The sequence below is a fragment of the Papaver somniferum genome, unplaced genomic scaffold (genome assembly GCF_003573695.1).
Source record: "Papaver somniferum cultivar HN1 unplaced genomic scaffold, ASM357369v1 unplaced-scaffold_8, whole genome shotgun sequence".
Taxonomy (NCBI): domain Eukaryota; kingdom Viridiplantae; phylum Streptophyta; class Magnoliopsida; order Ranunculales; family Papaveraceae; genus Papaver; species Papaver somniferum.
The window spans coordinates 1,019,121-1,034,344 of record NW_020650970.1 but is presented as its reverse complement, the minus strand read 5'-3'; the positions used below and the strand labels follow the sequence as shown (position 1 = coordinate 1,034,344).

Sequence of the window (15,224 nt, the reverse complement as noted above, 5' to 3'; positions counted from 1 at the left end):
AAGTGATTTGCGAAGAACTAAATGGAAGGATTTCAGAGGAAGATTTAGTGCGCTCGTTCATCTATACGCTGTCAATTAGGCAGCCATTATTTCCGAATCTGTTCAAAATTAGGAACGAAGTAAAAATGAGGGGCTTAAAAGGATATCAATCAGAGTATATTCGCATGGAAGAAGAACGCTGATAATCAAGGAAGGATTGCAGGAATAAGATGAATGTACTTATTTTAATCCATCAAATGATAATGTATCGAATTTTTAAAAGGAGAGTAATGAAATTTTGATGAATCGTGTCATAAATATGAATTTTTATACTTACAAGATAACCAAGGAAAGATAAGACCTCGCATTAGGGGAAAATAAAATTCACGAAGTAAACGGTTTCCAGGGAAACTTAAAACCTTCGCCTAGGAAGGCTGAGAATCCACGGCACGCACCCTAGTTCGCATGAAAATGCAAGAGGCAAGACCTAACGCATATCGTGAACAACTCTCAGAGACAAAGTTAGGGTCAATGATAAGACCTATCCGCCGAGGGTCCCTTTTATGATGGCCTTGGATAAGGGGTGCAGAAATATGACCAAGGCGTCGACGTATTCGGTTGAGCTGCGGGTGCCTGGGACGTCTGGAGCGTTACCGGCCATGTTCGTATGGCAAGTCTTCGCTAAGATGCACTCGATCCCAAAGAAACCTCACTTAGGGTGTGACTTCGTAATCCCAAGCCATATCGGCGAAGGAGATAAGAATTCAAGAAAACAACTGAATGTCGTAATAACTGGATGGGAGGAGAACAACATACATGTTAGGGTTAACCTCCTTGAAGGGGCAATCAGGGGGAATATAAAGGGATGACACCCTCCAAATTAGGGAGATGTGTAACCAAAAAAGACGGCAATGTCATGGGATTAACATTCATGGGAATGACTAAACCTGTCGCATTCTCGCGAAATGGGGAAAATAAATGTTAAGATGAGGTTGATGGATTATTAATCGAAAGGGTAATAAGCGCCTGAGACTTCACCGAGTTAAAATCCTTAAAGAAGGATGAGGCACAATAAGACCTTAATTAGGAGGCACAGTAAGACCTTGTATAAAGTAACGTGTATAAAGGCAGATAACAATCAGAAAGTAAATAAAGACTAACTATAACAAGACCTTGCGTAAAGGCAGATAACAAATCTACCGAGATTCAAAGTTTGTAAAGTTGCAATAAAGGCAAAGCAACCAAGGGAAAATGATAGTTTGAATTGTAAAACCTCGCCTTGGTCGGCTAATGCTCAACAAGAACAAGAGGCAAGTATATACTTTTACATTTTATGTTCTTCTTTAGCATTATCCTCGCAAGACTCAGCGTTCCGCCAAAATAAGACTCCGTCAAGAAAGGCAAAGGCAAGAACAAGCGGGATAAGAAAATTGAAGAGGGAGACAATGTCAGAAGTGTAATATAAAACGCGGCGAGATGCCTTGTGAACCCCAAGGGAAGGAAGGACCTCGCAAGATTCAAGGCTCATATAGGCACAGCTCGGAAATACACAAAAGAATAAGAGGAAAGTATATACTTTAAACTTCATTATTCTTTTTGAGTATTTCCTCGGTAAGTATATGCTTGACAAAATAGAAAATCATAATACTAGCATTTCAATCAAAATATTACCCAAAGAAATTAAGATGTTTTTCCCCCCAATCTTGGGAGCGCCCAGAAAGATAAATTGTTTCCAAAAATAGTTAAACAAAAAAACTAAAATTTGGAGGAACAGGAACTAAGATTGTTGCTGAAGAAGGATGTCATCATCTACCGCTTCACCAGGACCAGCACCAATACTGGCAGAGGCACCCTTGGATTCTTCCTCCTCGACCTTTGCCTCGTCGATCTTCCTTTCCTCGCCATCTTCACTGAACCTCTCTTCTTCGTCAGAGATGATCCTATTGTCCTTTGGTTGCTCATCATCGGAGAACACCTCCAGAGGAAAGACAGGACGAGGAAGGTCATGTTCGTCGCAGAAATTACCAAAAGGAGAAACCAGATAGTCATGGGTGTTCTTACGAGCTAACTTCTCCACCTTCGCAGAAGTTGCAATCATCTCGTCCATATCAGCATTCAAATCACTGACTTCAGTTGTAAGGCGAGAAACCTCCGTGCGAAACTCATACCTTTCACGAGAAAGACGAAGGACTTGGTTCTTATGAAGATCTTGGGATTCTGCAAAACCAAACAAAACTACATCAGGAACTAGAAGTCTTATAATCAATAGTGTTCCGCATTGAACTTAAAGATACCTTCCATTTGCAAGATAGTGGTGTTCAAGGTTTCTTGGACGTCGGTATGAAAATGATCCAGCCTGGAGATAGTTAGATCTGACTCATGGAGTTGAAAACATAACTCGTGGTAGGCATTGTCCCAACCTGTACCATGACCCGAGTTTGAGGTATCTTTGTTAGACCTCGTACGAGATGAGTTATCTAACTTAGCTTGAAGAAGTTCCACTTTATTCTTCAAACAGTCGATCTCTTCATTTAAACCGGCTACCTTGTTACGAGATTTGCGAAGATCAACCACGACTTTAGCTTTACTCTTGATCACGCGCTCGTTATCTTCTTCCAGTCTCTTATAGTTAGCTAGTGCCGAGGAATGAAAGTTCCTCGAAGTAGTGAGGGAGTTGCTGACTCGTTGAAGCTCAGAATTGAGGCGCTCATTATCATCGTGAAGATGATAATTCAGTTCCTCGTTACGAGAAAAATTGACAGACAGAGGGTCCACTTGTGAAAAAAAGGGTCTCGACCTTCTCATTCAAAATCTGGGTCTCAAACACATAGCAATCATTTTGGGTAACGAGGTTCAGATTCTCAGCGCGAATATCTTCTAGCGAGGCAGATGCTTCGGAGGAATCCATTTGGCGTTGCATACAGCGAGCTTGACGAAATACAAAAAATAACAGAAGTAAAAGCAAATGCAACGAACGATTCTGCAAGGGGAGGGAACTTACTTAGAAGTTTCTCTATATTCTGATCCAGCTTGTTGGAATGCTCCTTTTCATCTTGAAGCTCCTTCGCCAAAACTTTCATCTGAGCCTCGTCCTTCTTTGCCTTCTCGCGAACAAGTCTGATTTCCACAAGGCTAACCATATGGCGGTGGACTTCTTGCGAATCGAAGAGTTGTAATTCAAGAACTATGTCTCGGGACAGGAAGAAGGCATGACGGGAAAAGCATAAAAGGTTCACCTGATTCATCAATACTGAATGTTGTTGGAGAGACAAGTTCATAGAGGCGTTAAGCAATACGGAAGATTCTTGAGAAAGGAAGTCATCAGAGCTAAAAGTCACCAGAGATTCTAAGGCACGAGACCTCATGGCTGGATCTTCGCGAGCTTTGTCGTAGACCTCTTGGAAAAACTTCATGTCCGGGTCATAGAGAGGATTAGACAGCACCGACGGAGCCGCCTGCTTATTCTTCTCGCTAGCAGAGGGATCCTCTGTGGATTTCTTCAAACGGTCAATCTTGGGATCAACAGGAGGATCAGCTACTTTGGGATGAGGAGTTGTGCGAGGCTGAGAAGGTTGGAACTTGGGAGGGGTAGAGAGACTTGAAAGTACAACTGAACTTGGAACTGCGGTCAAAGCATCCAGATCCAAGACCTTTCGTTGCCTCTTGGACCCGCCAGAAGAGGGGACACCAGTCTGCGAGATAACGAGTTCGTCAGGTAAAATGACTAAAAAGATGAAATCTTTGAAGTAACAATAATGACGAAGTAAAAATACATGAGAAGAAGGAGGAGGTGGAGCACGATGATCACGCCTTTTTCTCCCCTTAGTTGACTCATGAACAGGCTGCTTCGCAAGAAGAGAGTCATCCTGTGAAGAATAGAAGGTTAGAATTTAAGGATATCACAAGAAGAAAATAGACGAGATAGATACCTGTTTGGGAGTTAAAGACTCGGAAGTAGCAACCTTCCCCTTGGACATCTTGAGAAGACCAGCGACAGGCATCACAAACTGAAAGAAAAGGGGAACATAAGAACGAGTCGGGCCCCAAAATGAGATAAATCGTATTGAACATAAGGGCACGGACCACCGAAGCTTCCAAGGATCGCAGCCAGCGAGATAGCAATGTTTAGGAAGAGGGCCTTGACGAGAAGCCCCCTTTTCGTCAAAACCCCAAACAAAAGGGCCACCAACCACTAGGGGAAACATCGCCCAATCATCATCACTAGAGAGGCGAAGCAGGGAATCCACATCTAACAAGAGAGCTTTAGTCGGAGCCACAACGGCATTTCGAACAAGATCAACGCCCCACTCCTGATACTCGCTCATGCTGGTGAATCTAGCTGAGTAGTTGGCCATGAAAGAGTCCACATTGAAGTCACGAGAATCGAATTCTTCTGTTGTTGATGGTACTTGCAAAGTACCATTACCTGAGCGAATCCTAAACTCGCTAGAGATGCGAATTGCATTACCGGAGAGTTGGAAAGCTCCACACTGCAACTTACCCAGAATCTCGAGAAAGATGGGGTTAGAAGGATCGTAAAGAGGGAAAGATAATCCATCCCTCAAATATCCCAGAGTGACGATCATCTTGTTGGACGTCCAAGTATCCGACTGAATCCACCGGTAGTTCAGTTCCATATCATGAGTAGCAGTAACGGGTGGACTTACAGGAGAATCGACGGCAGGATTTAGAGTTAAACCCATCTTTTGAAAATCTGTTTGGAAATCCTCAAGAGATTTGAGTGAGATAGTCGCGGAAACCTTCTTAGGTTCCATGATAATGAAAGAAGAGTAAAAGATTGAGAAGGATAATAACAATGGCAGAAGAAGGAGAAAACGCAAAAACCAGATAAACGCAGAATAAGGGAAGAAGAAAACAAACCCCAGACCTAAGTCAAATGGGATATAAATAGCACAGAAAAGATGACCGGTTTAGTGGGTTGACGACACGTTCGAGGTATACTAACCGGCAACATGCGGTTACTCAGAGAACGTGGTCACGTGGAAGCAGGAAAGTGGAGAACGTGGCGGTTAAGGAATCCAAAGCGGTTCTTATTTCATTCCCGTACGGCTCGAATGGAATAAGAAAAGGCAAAATGTGGGTACACGAAATAGACTCGACACGTGTCGAACGTAAAAGGAAAAAGCATGACTAGGAAATCTCACTTATAGATCCCAGTCAGAGACTTGTCAATTCGAATGTCAAAATTACCTCGCCACCGATCGATCCCGCGAAGTATCATACAGAAGCAAGGAGACTTACACGAAGAAAGCTAGAGTATCCAACAAGATGCCAACGAAGAAACCGAAAGGGCGAAGTACGGTAACTTGGTTGAAAAGATAGATCGCGAAGTAAATATATTGGGGAACAAGAAAAGAGCAGGTGTCCCGACAAACCCATGTGAAGGTAGCGAAAGAAGGGGAAAAACTTTATGGGAAATGGCCTGGACGAAGTATAAAGCGCTCCCGAGAAGATTCGGCGAAGTAAAATGAGCTGTACCCCATTAGGGTTGATTGGCCAATAAATAGAGGTCCTTGGACAAGGCATGGGGGATCGGATTTTGGAGAGAGAAAAGAGCTTAGTGTAGAGAGCGAGATTAGGGTTTCCTTGTGTTCAAGAACTTGTATTTGTTTCCCTAGAATTCATCAATAAAGATTTCTTAGTTTATATTAATTAAACATGTCTTAGATCTTGATTGTTTTTCTTTTGGGTGTACTACTGGATTTCCAGTAGTTACAACTATAGACTTCACTAGTTTTACCGTGCAGGCACTTGCTTCCTGAAGTTCATGCAACAAATGTTTAATAAATTTGAAAATGTTATAGTACTAGTATAAATTTACAGTGTCCCATAAGCTACAACAGGAACAATTATTTCAGTCAAATTCTACAAAGACAACCAATGTGTCATTTCCACTGGATATGCAGGAGAATTCTCTCCCAAGTACTAGTTATAGAGCAGTTAGGGTGCAAGTGCAACTGTAACCTGGACAGTTAATGTCTGTAACCAGACATAAGGAAGTCCAGAATCAACAGCCATGGCAACTGCAAGCTCGAGATCCTTGGATTACAAAGCAGGTGCTTATACCAGAAAATGGCTAACCTGAAAGACAAGCACGGAAGTTAGACTGCTTCAAACCCAAATCTGCAGAACTATTTATATCATGTTGGAGCTTTTTTTATTGTAGAAACACTAGAGTTGGATGCTGCCAAAAAGAATTATTAGCAGCAACATGCTGAGTGAAATATTGATTGGGAAAAGCAGGTATTTATACTTGAAATGCCTCACCTGAAACACAAGCACGGGAGTTATGTTGTAGCGAACCCAATTCTGCAGTAATATTTTTATCATTTGAGAGCCACCTTGATTGCACAAAGACTGGACTTTGGTGCCGCCAAAAAAAATTATTAGGACCAAAAAAATATTAGATAGATCAGTAGCAACATGCTGAGAGAAATATCAATTGGAAAAAGCACTTCCGCTTGACCAAAATTAGTGAAATTGAATTTACTCCCATCAATAGGTTACAGAACCTTACAAACTTCAGTAAGCCACTTTGAAAGATGATGAACCTTATTTAATAGAGCAAAATAAGCAGACTGCCTGGCTAAGAATCACTTGACACCTGCACTGGATTTACCAAAAGAAAAGAATCCGTGTTGAACTCGTAACCCGACCCAATAAAATGATCAGTGGTGTTATTATCACACTTGTTTTCATCCCTTCCAAAAATAGAACACAAATTCATAGGATATAAATTCTTGCCTCTTCTTAAGTGAAGTTTAACTGGGGAAAACCAAAAATGTAAACTAGTTCTTCTTCCCTGATATCCACACTGCCTCGTCTGCATTTGAACGACTCTATTGCCAACTGGCTAACAAGACCACAATGATTCATGTGTAATCTCGAACGACATTTGCACCCGTCACGCAAAGCCTGCAATCCACGGTCACAAAGATTACGGCATCGGTTCACATGAAGTACCTCCAGGTTATGGCAATTTGAACCTATAGTCACCCATCCAGTAAGTGTGATCCCATGACAGAATGCAAGGCTCCATTCTTGTAATATTGGACATCCTTTAGAAATCATCATAATTGCTTCATCAGTAGCATTTCTACACATCCGCAGATTAAGAACTCGAAGATTCACAGCTGATCCTTGTCCAATTCTGGCCAATCCATCCCCATGAATACACCAAGATAAATCTGATAGATTCAGATGCTCGAGTCCGCCTGCACTAACAAGTCCTGATATCCCATCTGGTTCAAGCTTACATGAATCAGCTTCAACATGAATTAGTGTTTCAGAACACCCAATAAAACCAGTACCAGTTACCGATCTGCAATGTGAGATCGAGACAGAACGAAGTTGACGACATTCTTGGGAGAGAAACCCAATTCCTTGATCCGAAATACTTGTGCAGTATGATAGGTTAATTCTTTGTAAGGATGAACAAGATTTAACTACCGCGATCAAACCAATATCGGTGATATTACATCTGTAAAGTCCAATTGATTTCAAATTGGGACATCCTGTAGCTATTAAACAGAACCCAGTATCTGAAATCCTAAAACAACAGTCTAAATTTAGGATTTGCAAGTTAGAACCGAAGAACTGCAGTTGGGATAAGCTTGAGTCAGGTAACTCAGAACAACCTGAAAGGGATAAGGAACTAAGTTGTTGGAAACGAGTGAGCAACTTACAGACATTGAATGAACTTATGTTAGGTCTTCTTTGTGATACTGTGGACCTAGTGTATTGAGTTAAAGAAGAATTGAATTGCAATGATCGACGACTTGTGTTTTGAATATGAAGCCATCGATGACAACTTAAACCGAAAGAGTCACGATCAATTGAGCTATCTAACCCTTGAAATATATGAAGTAGGCAATCATCTGGCAAGTTCATAATTGATGTTGCGGCAATGTCTCTACAAATTTCTTCCATTTTTTATGTCACTAAATTACTAATCCTCCTCAGAAGATTGAATAGCACGAATCTTTATACAAACTTTCTTATAATTTGGCCCTGCTGGCGAATTAATCCCACATAAGGCAGGTGAAACTACATAACCATAACCAATATGAACTCCACATTTACGACAAAGGAGTTTAGTTTTCGAACGATATCGACCCCAAGAGATAGGCAAGCAATTTACCTTGTCAACTTGCGTGAATCGACTAATATCAACAGCTTCAAATGAAAGGCAGCCCCCCTTTTGTTAGAATTTTTGTGTTTAGTGTCAATTCCAGATGCACTCAAATTCAGTGGATATCCACAAGACCCACATCTGCAAAATAGATAACAAAATTAAAAACACATTCAATTTCCCAATTACCCAACATTCATTCATTAATCTTACATTCAACAATTAATAAATAAAATCAAAATTGAATATGAATCCAATCCAAGAATGCAAAGAGTGGAGGTGCAGTTAATTACCTGTAAGAAACATTTCCATTGGACATACTGAGTGATCAAACATTAGGGTTTTTTGGTTTTGGATTGAACAATTTAGGGATCTATTTTGAGAAAGAAATACATGGATTTGAGAATACAAGCTATTTTTTGATTCAGGACGATCTTGACTCAAATCAAATCTATAGTTTAAGATTAAAGCAGAGTAGGTAGGAAGAATCTGGTTTCTGTTTCTTTACCTTAATCTGAGAAACACAGTCAGTATCTTCAGTTCAGTTCAGAACCCTGATAAGTGAGAATATTAATGAAGAAGACTCAAATGAATAGTCAACAGAAATGCCCTTTTTAGGAGGGAGGGCTCAATGGATATGTTGACCACAACTCTCATTGTTTTTGGGTTTGTAACTTTGGGAGGGTCGAGAAGCTTGCTTGTTGCCTGTGTTTGGCAACCTGAAGCAGAAATAATTTTCTAAAGTCACAAGTTACAAAAAAAATCGTTTCTAGAGAAAGTCGTTTTTTTGTTTCAAAAAATCATTATGAAAATAAGAGACTTGTTGGATACGCACCAATAAGTTGTTTATTTTTGATTTCTTGATGCAAAAAAGTAGAGGTTAGTATGGATACGTAATTTCAGAATGAATTCTAGAAGTAGAAAAGCCAACTTTTTGTGAAGCAAAATGGTTTTGCTTCTGACTTCTGCTTCTGGTATCCAAACATGCCATAAGTCAAAAGGTTACTTCTTAAAATTGTATTTAGACATCCTTTTAATTATTCTTGTTTCAAAACTCAAATTTTAGGTCGTACTGATAATTTTTAAGGTCGATTGGGCTATCTGATCAAGTCAAGATTGTTAGAGCATAACTCGGTTGAACCCACCAAGCGTTGGTATGTCAAGTTTGGTTGTCATATTTTAGTGAATTTAAACTCATTTAAAGAGTCGGTTGATTATGTACTAGAGTCAACTTCGTATAGATTAGCTTGAAAGTATTAGGATATGAGACATTACAAGTATTGCGAAGACTTGAAGAAGTGAAGAAGCAATGAGCTACAACGACAACATCATCCTTCCACTTGAGGTTACTGATATTTGACTTGAACTGTTTCATTCCCTAACGTATCTTTCAAGTCGTGCATATTGAAAACAAACTGCGAAGCATGATTGAACTCTAGATAGACATAGTATTAAGGAATACAATACGAGGTTTATTGCTTAAACATTAAACTTTGTAGATAAGACATCGACATAATCGTTTAAATGTTATTGTGAACATGTATGGTTATGAGGTGAGGATTTCATCCTAGGAAACAATGTTTTTACATGTGTTTTAAGTAAGTAAATTCATGAACTTGTTTTGTGAATCGAAAAGGAAATCGTCAAGCGTTATTGGTATTGTTATTCATTGCATATCTTGTAAACAACCAATATGTGTGATTAGTATAACCGCTCATGACTTGTTTGTGTTCTTGGTAAAACTATTCACAATGGCCTGACTTATGTATTGGTATGACTTTTATTAGTGAAACCGATCTTAAGTAATCACCTGAGATGGTATGATCGAGTTTGTAATTTGTGTAAGACCAACTCTGGGTAAAAGGGAACCGATCCTAGTAAGAGGTGCAACACATCACAAAGGGGAATCGATCCTTGTATGGGGAACCGGTCCTATGGATATGTGCAACACGTTTTTAGGCAAAGGGAAACCGATCCTATGGACATTTGCAACACATACAAGTTAGATACCATATATATGTGGGGAGCCGATCCTAGTACCTAGTCAACCGAATTTTGGAAAGCTAGTGTGACTATGCACAGTACTCACATGAAGGTAGAACCGGAACTTTTTTTGTTAGAACCGTTAAACCCATGATTTGTGATTGAGTGTTCTTGATCATTCACATAGTTCTTGAAAGTCAGATGAACCAATTCTAAACTTGTTTGGAAGTGTGGCAAATTGGTTTCAAGATTGTAAGTATGAAAAAGGACTTACAAAGTAAGGATGTCGACATACTTTGAACATGTGCAGTAACGCTTATCTTTAATTGTTCAAAGTTATTCCTTAATAGCTAAAGGAAGAAAATCCCAGGATCGAAACATAAATAAGTTAATAATCTTTTAATTAAGGTTGTTAATTTTATTTTAGGAAAATGAGAATTAGTAATGTGAATTTACTAGTTAGAGATTTTTGGTCATTATTTTGGACAGAGCATTTCCAGGAATTATGAAAACCGAATCTGGACTTTATTGCATATCTTGAAAAATATTTTCGGTTTTGAAAATTCCTTGGTGTCCAAACTTCCTTGTCTATAAATACTTGAAGTTTGCATTTCTAGCAAACTAATCCTTCGTGACAACAAACTTCCTCGGTTGTGTTGTTACTGGTGAAGCCGCCTATTCGGAGAGGAGAGTAACCTAATTAGGCGGAATCTCTTACGCCGCTCCGATTAAAGTCTTCTTTGGGATTGAGAAGCTCTATTAGTACCGTTGGTGGGAAGCTAGATAATTGTGGTTTATCTTTTTTTTTTCGATTGATTTGATTGACTAACGGCGGTTGAACTTTGATTGCACCTAGTTTGTTTATGCTTGAGAATCTTCTCTTCTGATATAAGATTCACTAAAACTAGATCGAAGTTTCGACAGGGATCTTTAGACTGTTTGTAGATCTAAAGACATCTTGTGATAATCCATTGTTAACATACTCCGTTTCTGTGCGTGATTGATCACAAGAGATTCAAGTTGTTGTGTGCAGGTGTTTATTGGTGTGCACAATACTTGTTTCGATATAGAGGTTCCAACTATAATCGGTTTACCCTTGTGGTAAATTAGATCTATTATTTGTGTAGATCGGCATCAATACAATTCTTTGTGATTAAAAGTATTGATTGCAAAATATTAATAATTACTTCGGTAATTGAAAATAAGATAGATCTAAGAACCTGACGAATGAGTATATTGAGATAAACAGAAGATCCTTTGTCGAACTCACATCACTTGGTTGAAGAGAGTTTCTACCAAACAGATTTGTTGTTCCTTTACTGTTTGGAACACTAACCAAAGGAATTGTTCCAAGTATGTGACTTATTCATAGGTTGGAGGCGTGGGAATATAGACGAAACTAATGAACTATAGGTTTAGTTGCTTGGTCTCAACTATACGAAGTTGGTTTATTTTGTATAGCGGCTTAATCCTGAGAGTATTCAATTCTGGACAAGGTCCCGGGGTTTTTCTGCATTTTCGGTTTCCTCGTTAACAAAATATTGTTGTGTTATTTACTTTTATTTTCCGCAATTATAATTATTATTATTATTATTTGAAGTAAATTACACAAACATAAATTCCTATTTACTTGATAAGTAATCCTATTGTGTTTGGTTAAGTCTGAACCTTTTATCAAGTAAACATACTTCGTTGTTGTGTTGTCTCGATGTCGTATCCATAGACGATCACACGAAGTGTGAACCGATTAGTTGTATTTCCTCGACTCAGTCCATAGATAATCACTTTCGGAGAAAAGACTTATAGGTAGGAAAGGTTTTAGGTTGAGGTATATTTGGGTACCCTCGCCTTTTCAATTGGTATCAGAGCAGGCAAACACGAAAAGATCTAACAATCTGTGTTTGGTGCGATCCAACCTATAGGAAATTGAATCTATGTATGATTCAATTAACGTTATGCAAGAGTATGACTACTCAAAGGATGAAGATGTTACTACTCCGTTGACTCATGATCCAGAAGTTGCGAAAACATCTGTGTCCATCTCTGATGGAAAATAAGATGCTAATAAAGAGTTGGTAAAACTCCTGAATCCTATAGAATCTCTGTCTTCTAAAGTGGTGTTATTAAAGACAGAGACAAATCTTCTTAAACAGGAGATCAGAGATAAAAACATTCACCTGAATTGTCTGGCTAAAGAGAATATGGATCTCACTGTCAAACTAGAAGCTCTTCGTAAATCTCTTACTTTTGTTAAAGAGACACATCTTAGGACTCTGACTAATGATGCTGTTGTGATTTCTTCTGAAGTTGAGGAAACTAAAAGTTCTTGCTCGACTTTTACATACTGTGATAAAACCGGTTTAGTCACATCTGAAATAAATCAAGATGATGGTAGTTTTCCTAACTATATCAAGTCAGAAGAGGATGAAAAACCAGCTTCTAGATCTACTGATGATCAAACGAAATCTTGTACAAAAGAAACTTTGAACCGATTCCGTGAACATGATCTTAAGGAATACAACTTTCAGTCACTTGATAGGAAACTTATACTTCTTCAACATACTGTGGTAAAAATATTGAAAGAAGTTTCTTGTCTTAAAAAAGTGAAAGACCATTCCTCAGCAGAAAGGCAGATTATACCACTACCCGGTAAGATCAACTCAAACGAATCAGAGGAAAGAGTTGATAATCGCTTCTGGAAAAAGGTTCCTCCTCACCCATATCGAAACAATCCTTGTTTTGATGAAGAACGACTCCAGGAGAAAGGAAAAGAGAGAATCTCTGCCAAAAGAAACAATCAGGAGTTTCCGATAATTGTTTCAGATAATCACACTGATGTGAATCATAAGGAAGTCCTTAGAATGAGAAAATTTTATGAAAATCTCATTGAAAGAATTAAGAGAGATTTATTTATCTCTGAAAATTCTCACGTCAGTAGAATTTCTCCACATGATCATATCTCTAGAGTTAGAAAAGATCATCGTCTTGAGAGAAAATATTTTGGGCAGAAATTCCCTAAGCGAAACATGAACTATGTGTCTGATAATCATTGTAAGCTAGAAAAAGCTTACTCCGATGCATCCTAGTTGTATCAAAATTGTGCACTCTCATCTTTTTCCGTGCTCTTAGTTATGGACGAGAAAGGCAAAATAAAACAGGAGCACATTTGTTTATGTAGTTGTTTATTATCAGAAAACTAACACTTGATGGATAGCTGCGAATCCATGGTAATCTGAAAAATGTTCATGTTGAACATGATCTTCCAAAAAATAGGTTATATTTGGAATTTTCGAATTTTAATAAACCTTCCAACTTGAGAAGTTCGGACAAAGGAAACGAAATATATTTATTTTAATATTTTCGGTTTACCCTGATATCTTTTTGTCCGAAAGTTATCTCTTTTTAAAGGGAAACAATCTCTTGTCTGTATTCTGATACCCTAATCAATCCTTTTACATATATATATAAGCAAGCATGCCTCCAATAACTTGCAGTGTCTCAAAGGCTAATAAGGAGGAAGCTCAAAAGGTTAAAGATTGTCAAGGAATCAATACAGAGAGAAAGAAGAAAAAAATATCAAATATCATGTCTGATTATGATTCTGACAGTTCAGTTGGATCACTAGATGAGTCATGTCTGTTGGCTTATAACCTACAAGATCCAACCAAAACCAAGTGGATTCGTTCTGATAGTATGATTGACTATATCCAAGGTTTTGAGGAACTAAGAACCAATCTCATAATAACGGTTCGAAATCAATATTGGCTCAAAGATAAGATCGAGGAAACAAAAGTTGATATTGCTGATATGAAGGTTCAAGTTGAAAAGCTTGAGAAACAAGAAGTGGTTACTGAAAAGTCTCTTGAGACATGCTTTAAAAGTTTGAATACTGAAAAAACCTCACTGAATAACAAGAGCACCACTAGAGATTAAGTTATATGCTGTAATACTTAATCCAGAAAAATAGATATCAATTTTTGATTTCTTTCATTAATTGTATTAGGTCTATTATGAATTAAACTATCTTATTATTATGAATAAAATTATTTGATTTATAATTTTTCTTGTGATAGTTTACGATTACATAGCATGTGCCTGAATGCTTTATATTATTGTTATGTATGTTTATGGGATGTTTGATTTCAGTTTTACAACCTTGATATTCGATCTCATATGTTGTGAACCGATAAGGTTTGGGTGACTTTTTGATTTAGAATGATTAAGTTCTATCCCATGTTCGTAGGCTTTATCAAAGAATCATGAGGGGTTTTGAAAGAAACAATATGTGAAAATGTCACAATATGTTGAATCGGTTTTGATTTAGCATAAAAGCATATGTGTTTCGGCGGTTTTCAACTTTTGCTTGCAATTGTTAAAACCGATTTTCAACCTTTCTCTGGTAAAGGTTGGTTGTTGTTATTCTTTTGTTTTGCATAAGGATGACAACATAATGATATTTCGATATCAATTCTCCCTAGACGAAGATGCAAACATATTGGAGAAGTGGATTGGAAATTTGAGGTAACAATATTGTTAGTTAATTGTTTTCATGTTTAAGAAAAGCCTGATTTTATTTCATATATTTATTGCTTTTGCATAACAAAATTTCGGTACAATTGATGTTTTCTTCCATTATGTGTGTATGGATGTGTATGTGATTCAATTGTTTCCGGTTAAGAAAAATTATTGTTATCTTGCTTTATTGTGTGGTATCATTGTTAGGCTTACAAAATTTCGGTGCAATTGCGGTGCTTTAATGTCTATGTTGTTTAAATTGCTTCCGGTTGAGGTGAATAATTATGCAAGTTGATTTATTTGGTTTGTATGAATTATTTATGGCTTAACGAAAGAAAAAGTTTACATGATGATTTGTTTAGTCCAATTCGATTCCGGATAAGATAAACTAAGTAAATACTGATCTTAGTTAGACTTATCAAAGTGGAGGTTTCGGTTATTCAAGTCTAATCGAATGCCTTAACAAGAAATGCTAGTTAACTAACCTAGTACTTGTCTAGTTTAAAACTTAAAGGTCGAAGTTATATGGATAATTAGAACCTGATGAGAAATAAAAAGTTATCTTTATTTTGGTCTTATCAAACAAAGTGGTTGT

General features: G+C 37.9%; 1 protein-coding gene across 1 annotated transcript; it reads right to left on the bottom strand.

The window, feature by feature from the left end:
- Nucleotides 1–5,772: 5,772 nt before the first annotated feature.
- Nucleotides 5,773–8,698, bottom strand: LOC113344781 (F-box/LRR-repeat protein 12-like). Its single transcript, XM_026588697.1, has 3 exons — nt 8,425–8,698; nt 6,268–8,272; nt 5,773–6,081 (listed from the first exon to the last, which is right to left on the bottom strand). The coding sequence occupies exon 2, from the start codon at nt 7,927–7,929 to the stop codon at nt 6,751–6,753; it is 1,179 nt and encodes a 392-aa protein (XP_026444482.1). The 5' UTR covers nt 7,930–8,272; nt 8,425–8,698; the 3' UTR covers nt 5,773–6,081; nt 6,268–6,750.
- Nucleotides 8,699–15,224: the final 6,526 nt, after the last annotated feature.